General features: G+C 46.2%; 1 protein-coding gene across 1 annotated transcript in view; it reads left to right on the forward strand.

Moving 5' to 3' along the window:
- LOC129693461 (transcription factor COE3-like) overlaps positions 1–14,394 on the forward strand; it is a 77,986-nt gene that overhangs the window by 15,124 nt on the left and 48,468 nt on the right. Inside the window, exon 4 of the mRNA XM_055630274.1 lies at positions 5,554–5,609. Coding sequence (XP_055486249.1) covers positions 5,554–5,609 — 56 coding nt within the window. The remainder of the gene's footprint in view (positions 1–5,553; positions 5,610–14,394) is intronic.

Here is a 14,394-nt window from a genome sequence, read left to right on the forward strand (position 1 = left end):
GGGCCACAGTTTAAGAATAAGGGGAAAGCCATTTAGAACGGAGAAGAGGAAACACTTTTTCTCATAGATAGTTGTGAGTCTGTGGAATTCTCTGCCTCAGAGGGCGGCGGAGGCCGGTTCTCTGGATGCTTTCAAGAGAGAGTTCTCTTAAAAATAGCAGAGTCAGGGGATATGGGGAGAAGGCAGGAACGGGGTACTGATTGGTGATGATCAGCCATGATCACATTGAATGGCGGTGCTGGCTCGAAGGGCCGAATGGCCTCCTCCTGCACCTATTGTCTATTGTCTAATAATCATAAGATCAAAAGGCCAAAAGTGATAGGAGAAGAATTAGGCCGTTCGGCCCATTACATCTATTCCACCATTCAATCATAGAAACATAGAAACATAGAAATTAGGTGCAGGAGTAGGCCATTCGGCCCTTCGAGCCTGCACCGCCATTCAATATGATCATGGCTGATCATCCAACTCAGTATCCCATACCTGCCTTCTCTCCATACCCTCTGATCCCCTTAGCCACAAGGGCCACATCTAACTCCCTCTTAAATATAGCCAATGAACTGGCCTCAACTACCTTCTGTGGCAGAGAGTTCCAGAGATTCACCACTCTCTGTGTGAAAAAGGTTCTTCTCATCTCGGTTTTAAAGGATTTCCCCCTTATCCTTAAGCTGTGACCCCTTGTTCTGGACTTCCCCAACATCGGGAACAATCTTCCTGCATCTAGCCTGTCCAACCCTTTAAGAATTTTGTAAGTTTCTATAAGATCCCCCTCTCAATCTCCTAAATTCTAGAGAGTATAAACATGGCTGATTGACCCCTCCCTCCTAACGCCATTCTCCCGCCTTCTTCCCGCAACTCCCGACACAGTCGATGTAGGTTGGAGCTTATTTGGAGGTTGTAGTGTTTAATAGCCTGATGGCTGTAGGGAAGAAGCTGTTCCTGAACCTGGACTTGCAGCTTTCAGGCTCCTGTACCTTCTAACCCAGTGGCATAGAGAGGGAAATGGATATATTGCTGTAGATATTGTAGTGTTTTTATGTTGTTGAGGGAGTTAGGGGGGGTGCAGAGCTTTAATGGACGAGGGGTGGGGGTGACAACGCAACGTTAAAACACCAATGGAGTGTCAAGCCAGAAAGAAAGCTTACAGAAGAGAGGGCGAGGAGGATAGAGAGAGAGAAATATATAGAAAAGGAATGTAGATATAAGGAACCACATATGCTGGTTAATACACAGATGGACACAAAGTGACAATAGACAATAGACAATAGGTGCAGGAGTAGGCCATTTGGCCCTTCGAGCCAGCACCGCCATTCAATGTGATCACGGCTGATCATCCCCAATCAGTACCCCGTTCCTACCTTCTCCCCTGCCTGCTACCAAAGTGGATAACCTCACATTTATCCACATTAAACTTCATCTGCCATGCATCTGCCCCCACCCCCAACCTGTCCAAGTCACCCTGCATTCTCATAGCATCCTCTTCACAGTTCACACTGACTCCCAGCTTTGTGTTATCTGCAAATTTAACCATATAACCATATAACAATTACAGCACGGAAACAGGCCATCTCGGCCCTACAAGTCCGTGCCGAACAAATTTTTTTCCCCTTCGTCCCACCTGCCTGCACTCATACCATAACCCTCCATTCCCTTCTCATCCATATGCCTATCCAATTTATTTTTAAATGATACCAATGAAATTTGCTAATGTTACTTTGAATCCCTTCATCATTGATGTATATTGTAAATAGCTGGGGTCCCAGCACCGAGCCTTGCGGTACCCCACTAGTCACTGCCTGCCATTCTGAAAGGGACCCGTTAATCCCTACTCTTTGTTTCCTGTCTGCCAACCACTTCTCTATCCATGTCAGCACTCTACCCCCAATGGCCCCTAATTTTGCCCACCAATCTCCTATGTGGGACCTTATCAAATGCTTTCTGAAAGAAGAAGGATCTCGACTAGAAACATCACCTATTCCTTTTCTCCATGTGACGTTTTGGGTTGGGACCCTTCTTCAGACTGATTGTTGATGAAGTTAAAGGCTTGGATGGATGGGGGGGAGGAGATATTTTCACTAAGGGAGAGTCTAGGACTAGATGTCACAGCCTCAGAATTAAAGGATGTTTCTTTACGATAGAGATGAGGAGGAATTTCTTCAGTCAGAGGGTGGTGAATCTGTGGAATTCTTTGCCGCAGCAGGTTGTGGAGGCCAAGTCAATGGATATCTTTAAGGCAGTGATAGATGGATTCGTGATTTGTGCGGGTGTCAGAGGTTACGGGGAGAAGGCAGGAGAATGGGGTTAGGAGGGAGAGATGGATCAGCCATGATTGAATGGCGGAGTAGACACGATGGGCCGAATGGCCTAATTCTGCTCCTATCAATTCTGACCCATGTGATCTTATGAAGTGGATAGGGAGCAAACAGGGAAATAAATGTACTGGCAATGTTAAATCTTGAAAGGGCAAGCTCATTTTCACACCTTAGCCTTCCTTATCTCTAAGTCTCCCTCTTCTCTGAAGCTCAGTCTGAAGAAGGTTCTCGACAAAATATCACCCGTTCCTTCTCTCCAGAGATGCTGCCTGTCCCACTGAGTTACTGCAGCTGTTTGTGTCAAAAGAGAAAAATTGTTTCCTCGTCTCCGTTCTAAATGGCTTACTCCTTATTCTTAAACTGTGGCCCCTGGTTCTGGACTCCCCAAACATCGGGAACATGTTTCCTGCCTCTAGCATGTCCAAACCCTTAACAATCTTATATGTTTCAATGAGATATCCTCTCATCCTTCTAAACTCCAGAGTGTACAAGCCCAGCCGCTCCATTCTCTCAGCATATGACAGTCCCGCCATCCTGGGAATTAACCTTGTAAACCTACGCTGCACTCCCTCAGTAACAAGAATGACCTTCCTCAAATTAGGGGACCAAAACTGCACACAATACTCCAGGTGTGGTCTCACTAGGGCTCTGTACAACTGCAGAAGGACCTCTTTGCTCCTATATTGAATTCCTCTTGTTATAAAGGCCAACATGCCATTCGCTTTCTTCACTGCCTGCTGTACCTGCATGCTTACTTTCATAGACTGATGTACAAGGACCACCCAGATCCCGTTGTACTTCCCCTTTTCCCAACTTGACGCCATTTAGATAGTAATGTCAGGAACAGTTAAAGTTGTACCGTACAGCATTAGTTACGTGTTAGCCACTCAGCGGAAAGTAGGGATTGACATATTCTTCATTATGAGGATAACCATATAACCATATAACAATTACAGCATGGAAACAGGCCATCTCGGCCCTACAAGTCCGTGCCGACACAACTTTTTATCCCTTAGTCCCACCTGCCTGCACTCATACCATAACCCTCCATTCCCTTCTCATCCAAATGCCTATCCAATTTATTTTTAAATGATACCAATGAACCACTTCCACTTGCAGCTCATTCCACATCGCTACCACTCTCTGAGTAAAGAAGTTCCCCCTCATGTTACCCCTAAACTTCTGTGCCTTCATTCTGAAGTCATGTCCTCTTGTTTGAATCTTCCCTATTCTCAAAGGGAAAAGCTTGTCCACATCAACTCTGTCTATCCCTCCCATCATTTTAAAGACCTCTATTAAGTCCCCCCTTAACCTTCTGCGCTCCAGAGAATAAATCTGCCTTCTTGTTTTTGCTACCTAAGTGGATAACCTCACATTTATCCACATTAAACTGCATCTGCCATGCATCTGCCCACTCACCCAACTTACCAAAAGCAGAAGTCTGAAGAAGGGTCTCGACTTGATATGTTACCTGTCCCTGTTCCCCAGAGATGCTGCCTAACCCGCTGAGTTACTTCAGCACCCAGTGTCTGGAAATGTCAAAGACTGGTGGGCATAGCTTGAAGGTGAGAGAGGGGAGGGGGGGGGTGGTGTTGGTAGAGGCAGAGAGTGTCATTCAATAGGTACATAGATACTTGGCATCATGTTGGGACTGGACATTGAAGACCGAAGGGATAGACTCCCCATGTGTTTCTACAATATATGAAGTGAAAAATTTTCTAATATGGAGTCAAAGCATAAGAAACAGGCTAGATGCCCAACTTGCCCACCCGACCAACTTGGGAAGTCTACGCTAGTCCCACACAGCCTGTGTTTGGCCCAAATCCATTTAGAACGGAGACGAGGAAAACACTTTTTCACACAGAGAGTGGTGAATCTGTGGAATTCTCTGCCTCAGAGGGCGGTAGTGGCGGGTTCTCTGGATGCTTTCAAGAGAGGAGCTAGATAGGGCCCTTAAAGATAGCGGAGTCAGGGGGTATGGGGAGAAGGCAGGAACGGGGTACTGATTGGGGATGATCAGCCATGATCACATTGAATGGCGGTGCTGGCTCGAAGGGCCGAATGGCCTACTCCTGCACCTATTGTCTATTGTCTATTGTCTCTCCCTCCAAACCTGTCCTAGCCATGTACCTGTCTAATTGTTTCTTAAACGTTGCAATGGTAACTGCCTGAACGACCTCCTCCAGCAGCTCGTTCCATACACCCACCAGCCTTTGTGTGAAAAAGTTACCCCTCAGGTTCTAATTAAGACTTTCCCCTCCACCTTAAACCTGCAGATTGTCTTCTGGTTCTCGATTCCCCTACTCTGGGTAAGAGACGCAGTGCCTCCCCCCTGATCTATTCCTCCCATGATTTTATCCACATGTATAAGATCAGCCCTCATCCTCCTGCGCTGCAAGGAATAGAGTCCCAGCCTGCTCAACCTCTCCCTGTAGCTCAGTAATAAATGAACAAAAATTATATTAGAAACATAGAAACATAGAAAATATGTGCAGGAGGAGGCCATTCGGCCCTTCGAGCCAGCACCGCCATTCATTTGAATCATGGCTGATCGTCCCCTATCAATAACCCGTGCCTGCCTTCTCTCCATATCCCTTGACTCCACTAGCCCCTAGAGCTCTATCTAACTCTCCCTTAAATCCATCCAGTGACTTGGCCTCCACTGCCCTCTGTGGCAGGGAATTCCCCAAATTCACAACTCTCTGGGTGAAAAAGTTTTTTCTCACCTCAGTCTTAAATGACCTCCCCTTTATTCTAAGACTGTGGCCCCTGGTTCTGGACTCGCCCAACATTGGGAACATTTTTCCTGCATCTAGCTTGTCCAGTCCTTTGATAATTTTATATGTTTCTATAAGAAAAAACCCCTCATCCTTCTAAACTCCAGTGAATACAAGCCTAGTCTTTTCAATCTTTCCTCATATGACAGTCCCCGCCATCCCAGGGATCAATCTCGTGAACCTACGCTGCACTGCCTCAATCACAAGGTGTCCTTCCTCAAATTAGGAGACCAAAACTGTACACAATTCCAGATCCTGGTCTCACCAGAGTCCTATACAACTGTTCAATGGGCCAAAACCTTACATGTTTCTATAAGATCCCCCTCATCATTCTAAACTCCAGTGAATACAAGCCTAGTCTTTTCAATCTTTCCTCACATGACAGTCCCGCCATCCCAGGGATCAGGGATCAAGAAATATTAATTTATTCTTTTTTTTTTCCTCTCCACCATCTTCCCGCATAGGAATAAGAACAGAGCAAGATTTATTCGTACGGTTGATAGACTCCATGACTAAACAGGTAAGATTCTTGCAGCATCTGATGTGTTGTGCGTTAATGTTCAGTGTCCCTCTGTGTGGTCTTTAAACTGTAGAGATACAGCGCAGAGACTGGCCCTTCAGCCCACTGAGTCCGTGCCGACTTGCGATCACCCCGTACACTAGCACTATCCTACACACCAGGAGTCAGGAGTCAAAAGTATTTTATTGTCCCAGATAGAACAATGAAAATCTTACTTGCAGCAGCACGACACAATATCTTAAACAAGGAAAAAAGTTCAATGTGTGTACCACACGCACACACACACGGAAACGCACACGCACACGCACACACACGCACACGCACACACACACTCACCCACACACACACACACACACACACACACACACACACACACACACACACACACACACACACACACACACACACACACACACACACACACACACACACACACACACACACACACACACACACACACACACACACACACACACACACACACACACACACACACACACACACACACACACACACACACGCACACACAAACACACACACACACATACATACACACACACACACACACACACATACACACACACACACACACACACACACACACACACACACACACACACACACACACACACACACACACACACACACACACACACACACACACACACACACACACACACACACACACACACACACACACACACACACACACACACACACCCAGGCGGGACTGTCATTCTCTGCCTCAGAGAGGGTGGAGCAGCTGGGCTTGTACACTCTGGAGTTTAGAAGGATGAGAGGGTATCTCATTGAAACATTTAAGATTATTAAGGGCTTGGACACGCTAGAGGCAGGAAACATGTTCCCGATGTTGGGGGAGTCCAGAACCAGGGGCTGCAGTTTAATAATAAGGGGGAGGCCATTTAGAATGGAGACGAGGAAACACTCACAGAGAGTGGTGAATCTGTGGAATTCTCTGGCTCAGAGGGCGGTGGAGGCCGGTTCTCTGGATACTTTCAAGAGAGAGCTAGATAGGGCTCTTAAAGATAGCGGAGTCAGGGGATATGGGGAGAAGGCAGGAACGGGGTACTGATTGGGGATGATCAGCCATGATCACATTGAATGGCGGTGCTGGCTCGAAGGGCCGAATGGCCTACTCCTGCACCTGTTGTCTGTTGTTTATCTCCAAACTGTCAAGAAATGTCCACTGTCTGCAAAGATTAGGACAGTACCCTAGCTTATGGATAGGCTGATAACAGGGGAAGTTGTCATAGAACCTTAGGGTCATACAGCATGGATACAGGCCCTTCGGCCCATCTTGCCCACGCTGACCAACATGCCCCATCTACACCAGTCCCACCTGCCTGTGTTTATCCCATATCCCTCCAAACCTATTTTATCCATCTCTGATAGATTCTTAGACACAAAATGCTGGAGTGACTCAGTGGGACAGGCAGCATCTGTGGAGAAATGGAATGTAGGTGCCGTTTTCTTCAGATAGATTCTTGATTAGTACGTGTTGCAAGGTGGCGCAGCGGTAGAGTTGCTGCCTCACCGCGCCAGAGACCCGGGTTCGATCCTGACTACGGGCGCTGTCTGTACAGAGTTTGTACGTTCTCCCCGTGACCTGCGTGGGTTTTCTCTGTTATATTCAGTTTCCTCCCACACTCCAAAGACGGAGAGTTTTGTAGATTAATAGGCGTGGTGTAAATATAAATTGTCCCTCGTGTGTGTAGGATAGTGTTAGTGTGCGGGGATCGCTGGTCGGCGTGGACGCGGTGGGCCGAAGGGCCTGTTTCCGTGCTGTCTCTCCAAACTAATCGAAACTAAATACAAAAATAAGGGTGTCAAAGGCTATGGTGAGAAGGCAGGAGAAGGGGGCTGAGAGAGAAAGATAGATCAGCCACGATTGAATGGTGGAGTAGACACGATGGGCCGAATGGCCTAATTCTGCTGCTATGTCTCGGGAACATGAACTAATTTTCAAACCCAGCTGCCTTGCAAGATGGAGTTATTTTTCACCGGGATTTCTATCCCTCCAATCCCCTCGACCGTCTGATCAATGCGGCAAACCAGATTAATATCTTGAAATGAGTTTGGGGTAACGTAATCATCGTGGAACCTGCGTTGGTGGCGTGTGGTGTCCATTTTGATTAGTTATTAATGGCATCGCTGCGATACGTCTGGGTGTTGAATTGTTGGCTGACCTGTTCTTGTTGCTGTTTGTATTCGGTGGCTGCGATGTGTTTTACTGACTTTAGTGACCATTATTGTTATTATTGCACTATTATGGTATTTTTAAATGTGCACGTATGTGTGCGTGTGCGTATGTGTGTATGTGCATGTGTGCGCATGTGTGTATGTGTGTATATATGTGTGTGTGTGCATATGTGTGTATGTGCATGTGTGCGCATGTGTGTATGTGTGTGCATGTGCGTATGTGTGTATGTGCATGTGTGCGCTTGTGTGTATGTGTGTACGTATGTGTGTGTGTACATATGTGTGTATGTGCATGTGCACATGTGTGTACGTGTGTATGTGTGTATGTGCGTGTGCGTGTAGTGTGTATGTGCATGTGTGCACATGTGTGTATGTGTGTGCGTGTGTGTGCGTATGTGTGTATGTACATGTGTGCGCTTGTGTGTATGTGTGTACGAATGTGTGCGTGTGCGTACGTGTGTATGTGCAAGTGTGCGCATGTGTGTATGTGTGTGCGTGTGCGTATGTGTGCATGTGCGTATGTGTGTATGGGCATCTGCACACATGTGTGTATGTGTGTATGTATGTGTGCGTGTGTATATGTGTGTATATGCATGTGTGCACATGTGTGTATGTGAGTATGTATGTGTGAATGTGCGTACGTGTGTATGTGCATGTGTGCGCATGTGTGTATGTGTGTACGTATGTGTGCGTGCGTGTGTATGTGCATGTGTGCGCATGTGTGTATGTATATATATATATATACATACACACATGCGCACATATGCACATACACACACACACACACACACGCACACATTAGTACACATTTAAAAATTACCATAATAGTGCAAATATATATATATTTCGGAAGGAACTGCAGATGCTGGTTTAAATCGAAGGTAGACACAAAATGCTGGAGTCACTCAGCGGGACAGGCAGCATCTCTGGAGAGAAGGAATGGGTGACGTTTCGGGTCGAGACCCTTCTTCAGACTGATGTCAGGGGAGCGGGTGGGACAGCGATAGAATGCAGTCGGAGACAGTAACACGGGTGGGAGAACTGGGAAGGGGGAGGGGATGGAGAGAGAGGGAAAGCAAGGGCTATTTGAAGTTAGCCCTTGCTATCCCTTTCTCTATCCCCTATATATATCTATGTATGTGTGTGAATATATATTCTCCGTGGATTGTCACCTTGTCGTGGTGGAGAAGCTTGTGTGGTCCTGAGATCCTGAGAGCGATGCCGTCTGGAGCTATCTATGCTCCTGGTAGGGCCACCCATGGCGGTAAGGTCGAGGGGGAGGTCTCTGACAAAGAGCAATCCAACCAAGACCTCAACGGTGGAACAGGCGGAGGACGATGGCTGACCTTAGTGGAGCTAACGTCACAACGGCTGGGAAGGCGGATGAAGGCTGCGGCAGAAAAGGGTCTCCGGTCGTCTTGGACTCCACGCCACTGGATCCTGACCCAGATCTGTCAAGGACCCCACGTGGGGTGGCTGTCTGTGCACCAGTCTCCCCACGTTAAACAAAGTCACGCACAGGTGTCCTCCATATAGGGAATAGCACCCTGGAGACACCCATGGTCAGCCATGTCCGAAGGGGGGGCCTAAGAAAGATACGTGTATATATATATGTGTGTGTGTGTATACACCCATGCATGACTGTATGTATAATTATTTATATATACCTGTGTACACCGTGTATACCTGAGTATGTATGTGTGTGTGTATGTATATATGTATATATATATATATACAGTGTGTATACTGTATACAGTATACGTGTGTATATATATATATATATATACTATGTGTATTTGTGAGTATATATATATATGTGAGTATGTATATGTGTATATGTATATATGTATATATATATATATATATACAGTATATATATATAGTGTGTATACTGTATACAGTATACATGTGTATGTATATAATATGTGTATTTGTGAGTATATATGTATATGTGAGTATGTGTGTGTGTATATGTATATATACATATATACAGTATATATATATATATATACAGTGTGTATACTGTATACAGTATACGTGTGTATGTATATATGTGTATTTGTGAGTATATATGTATATGTGAGTATGTGTGTGTGTATATGTATATATACATATATACAGTATATATATATATATATATATATACAGTGTGTATACTGTATACAGTATACGTGTGTATGTATATAATGTGTATTTGAGAGTATATATGTATATGTGAGTATGTGTGTGTATATATATATGCACGCACACTGAACATTATGATATTGTTTATTACATTGTGCATTATGTTTCCATGTTCTATTGTGCTGCAGCATGTAAGAGTTTCATTGTTGTATCTGTGACACAGGACAATAAAACACTCTTGCCCCTTGTGTCCTGGCTGCCAGCACTGACATTCGCGTTGACTTTGGGAGTATTCTCCTTGCACCAGCTCGCTCGTTACCAACGCCGCCATCTCTCCCCCAGGGTTGCATTGTGGGCTGGGCAGCAGCTCTGCCGCAGTGTTGCAAACTGCAGACTGCGATCTCTGCTGCTGATGCTGCTGCTGATGCTGATGCTGATGCGTCACGCGCACATTGCAGTCAGTTCAATGCCTCCGCAGCAGCCATGTCTCTGCTACAGATCAGAGCGTATTTGTGCGGCATTTCCTCTGCCACTGTTGCTTTTGTTTGACCGCACGCCCCGTTGTCACCTCCCCCCTGATCCATTCTGCATTTTTCCTTCTACTTCGTCTCCTTTGATCTCTCGTTTTCACACCTTGCACTTCCTTACCTCTGTGTCTCCCGCTCCCCTGACTCTCAGTCTCGACCAAAAACGTCGCCCATTCCTTCTCTCCAGAGATGCTGCCTGTCCCGCTGAGTTACGCCTGCTATTTGTGTCTATCTTCCGTTGCGTTTATTCGCATGGCCTTGCACGCAAGTGGCAGGGGATATAATTGTAGACGGACACAAAATGCTGGAGTAACTCAGCGGGCCAGGCGGAATCTCTGGAGAGAAGGAATGGGCGACGTTTCGGGTCGAGACCCTTCTGCGTGTCTAACTCCGGTGTAAATCAGCATCTGCTATTCCTTCCTACACATATAATGAATGAATGAATGAATGCATGAGTTTATGAATAAGTATTCACATACAAGGAATTTGCCTTGGTGCTCCGCCCGCAAGTGACAACATGACATATGGCGACAGTTAGGAATGACACATAAAACGCTTAAAGGATTCTTAAGGGGTTGGACAGGCTAGATGCAGGAAGATTGATCCCGATGTTAGTGAAGTCCAGGACAAGGGGTCACAGCTTAAGGATAAGGGGGAAATCCTTTAAAACCGAGATGAGAAGAACTTTTTTCACACAGAGAGTGGTGAATCTCTGGAACTCTCTGCCACAGAGGGTAGTTGAGGCCAGTTCATTGGCTATATTTAAGAGGGAGTTAGATGTGGCCCTTGTGGCTAAGGGGATCAGGGGGTATGGAGAGAAGGCAGGTACAGGATACTGAGTTGGATGATCAGCCATAATCATATTGAATGGCGGTGCAGGCTCGAAGGGCCGAATGGCCTACTCCTGCACCTAATTTCTATGTTTCTATGTTTCTAAACACTAAACATAGTTTAACTGAAGGTTTAATTACAGTGAACCTGAAGAGGTGAACTTGGACAATAGACATTGTTACTGTGCCGCCCATTTGACCCACGTACCTGTCCAAATGTCTTTTAAATGTTGTAATAGTGTCTGCCTCAACTACCTCGTCTGGCAGCTCGTTCCACACACCCACCACAAAATTGAGTGACTTAAAATCCAGAATTTAAAAAATTATCAATGTCCGACAACGAGACAGCGATACCAGTGTCTCCACAACTGGGATTGGTAGCGTGTAGTGCTAAACCTTATGTTTGACAACGCCCCACAATAATTACATTTCTAGAGTCATTTATCCTGCAAATGAATTTATACATATGATTTCTTAGGATAGCTTCTAAAGTACTGACTCCTGCACTACACCATCTGGTTTCCTTACTAGTGTTCTCATGGCATCGTTATATGCCACCTTTAGTCTCTGCATACTTGTCTTTCCGTAGTTCTACCACAGGTGTGCAGTGTAGAGTGGTGTGCAGTATGCTCTCAACAGAGACATCTTCACCACATCTGCACACGCACCAAACGTACGCAAGAGAATATTCGCCTGTACATACAGCATGCGTCGTTGCCTATAAATTTCCTCATCATCTGTCATTTGTCCCGTAATAATTGAATGGCTGAATGAATAAGTTTATTGGCCAAGTATTCACATACAAGGAATTTGCCTTGGTGCTCCGCCCGCAAGTGACAACGTGACATGCAGTGACAGTTAGGAATGACACATTCCTAAAACAAAGAACTGCAGATGCTGGTTTAAGTCGACGGTAGACACAAAATGCTGGAGTAACTCAGCGGGACAGGCAGCATCTTTGGAGAGAAGGAACGGGTGACGTTACTGGTCGAGACCCTTCTTCGGTCTCCGGCATATTGTGCCGAACACTGAAATACCAACACTCTGAGTCCTTTGTGAGCGAGTCCATGAAGCTGGCCACATACTTTGAAAGAATAAGCTATGATCTCATTTGCGTTTACAACTGGCTTACTGAGTTTGACTGGGTGGATACAGGGATGATGTCTTCCTTGGCAGAAGTGTCTCGAGTGCAGTTTCAAAATAAAAGGCAAGAGTTTGGTTTAGTTTGGTTTGGAGATAAGGAAACATAGAAACATAGAAACATAGACAATAGGTGCAGGAGTAGGCCATTCGGCCCTTCGAGCCTGCACCGCCATTCAATATGATCATGGCCGATCATCCAACTCAGTATCCTGTACCTGCCTTCTCTCCATACCCCCTGATCCCTTTAGCCACAAGGGCCACATCTAACTCCCTCTTAAATATAGCCAATGAACTGGCCTCAACTACCTTCTGTGGCAGAGAATTCCACAGATTCACCACTCTCTGTGTGAAAAATGTTTTTCTCATCTCGGTCCTAAAAGATTTCCCCCTTATCCTTAAACAGTGATCCCTTGTTCTGGACTTCCCCAACATCGGGAACAATCTTCCTGCATCTAGCCTGTCCAAGCCCTTAAGAATTTTGTAAGATTCTATAAGATCCCCCCCTCAATCTTCTAAATTCTAGCGAGTACAAGCCGAGTCTATCCAGTCTGTCTTCATATGAAAGTCCTGACATCCCAGGAATCAGTCTGGTGAACCTTCTCTGTACTCCCTCTATGGCAAGAATGTCTTTCCTCGGATTAGGACCTCTTTCGTCAGAGTCAAGTCAAGTCAAGTCAAGTCAAGTTTATTTGTCACATACACATACGAGATGTGCAGTGAAATGAAAGTGGCAATGCTCGCGGACTTTTGTGCAAAAGACAAACAACAAAACAACCCTACAAATTATAAACACAATCATAACACACATATTCTTTTACATAATAAATAATGGAAGGAAAAACGTTCTGTAGAGTTAGTCCCTGGTGAGATAGGCGTTTACAGTCCGAATTGCCTCTGGGAAGAAACTCCTTCTCAACCTCTCCGTTCTCACCGCATGGCCACGGAGGCGTTTGCCTGACCGTAGCAGCTGGAACAGTCCGTTGCAGGGGTGGAAGGAAGGGGTCTCCCATGATTTTATTTGTTTGTATTTGTTTTTATTTGTATATTTCTTTGTCTTGTATTATTTTCACAATTCTGTACCTCTTGCATGATGGGAGAGGGGAGAAGAGGGTGGTGAATCTGTGGAATCGTGAGTCAATGGGTGGTGAATCTGTGGAATTCATTGCCACAGACGGCTGTGGAGGCCAAGTCAATGGATACTTTTAAGGCGGAGATAGACAGATTCTTGATTAGTGCGTCTATCAGGGGTTATGGGGAGAAGGCTGGAGAACTGGGTTGAGAGGGAGAGATAGATCAGCCATGATTGAATGACGGAGTCGACTTGATGGGCCTGATTCTGAATCTTCTGCCCACTGAGTCCGTGCCGACCAACGATGGCCCGTACACTAGTTCTATCCTACATGCTAGGGCCATAGGTATAGAAGCCAAATCAACCGCCAAACCTCCCACGCCTTCGGAGTGTAGGAGGAAACCGGAGCACCCGGAGAAAACCCGCGCTGGTCACGGGGAGAACGTACAAACTCCTTACCGTCGGCACCCATAGTCGGGATCGAACCCGGGTCTCTGGCTCAGTAATGGGCCTGTCCCACTTAGGTGACTTTTTGGACGACTGCCGCAAAATTTTCAACCTGTTGGAAAAATATTTGGCGACAGTGGCGATTATTGTTGCTGTCGTAGGTTTGTCGTAGATTCCATTAAAACTGGTCCCTGGCAGTCGCTTAACGAGACGCCTAAGTGGGACAGCCCCATAAAAAGCGGCAACTGTTGGCCAAGGCTCGCCATCCGCCAGTCACAGCGCCAGGCGGTGGAGGGCTCCGCCCGAGCCGGCTGCCTGCCCCTTTTCCGGGGTTACGTCCGCACCCGGGTGGTGCTAGCAAAGTACTACGCGCTGTCCACAGGCACCCTGGGAGATCTCTGGGACCGCTGGGCACCGCAGGGAGT

The sequence above is a fragment of the Leucoraja erinacea genome, unplaced genomic scaffold, assembly GCF_028641065.1.
Source record: "Leucoraja erinacea ecotype New England unplaced genomic scaffold, Leri_hhj_1 Leri_303S, whole genome shotgun sequence".
NCBI classification, from domain to species: domain Eukaryota; kingdom Metazoa; phylum Chordata; class Chondrichthyes; order Rajiformes; family Rajidae; genus Leucoraja; species Leucoraja erinaceus.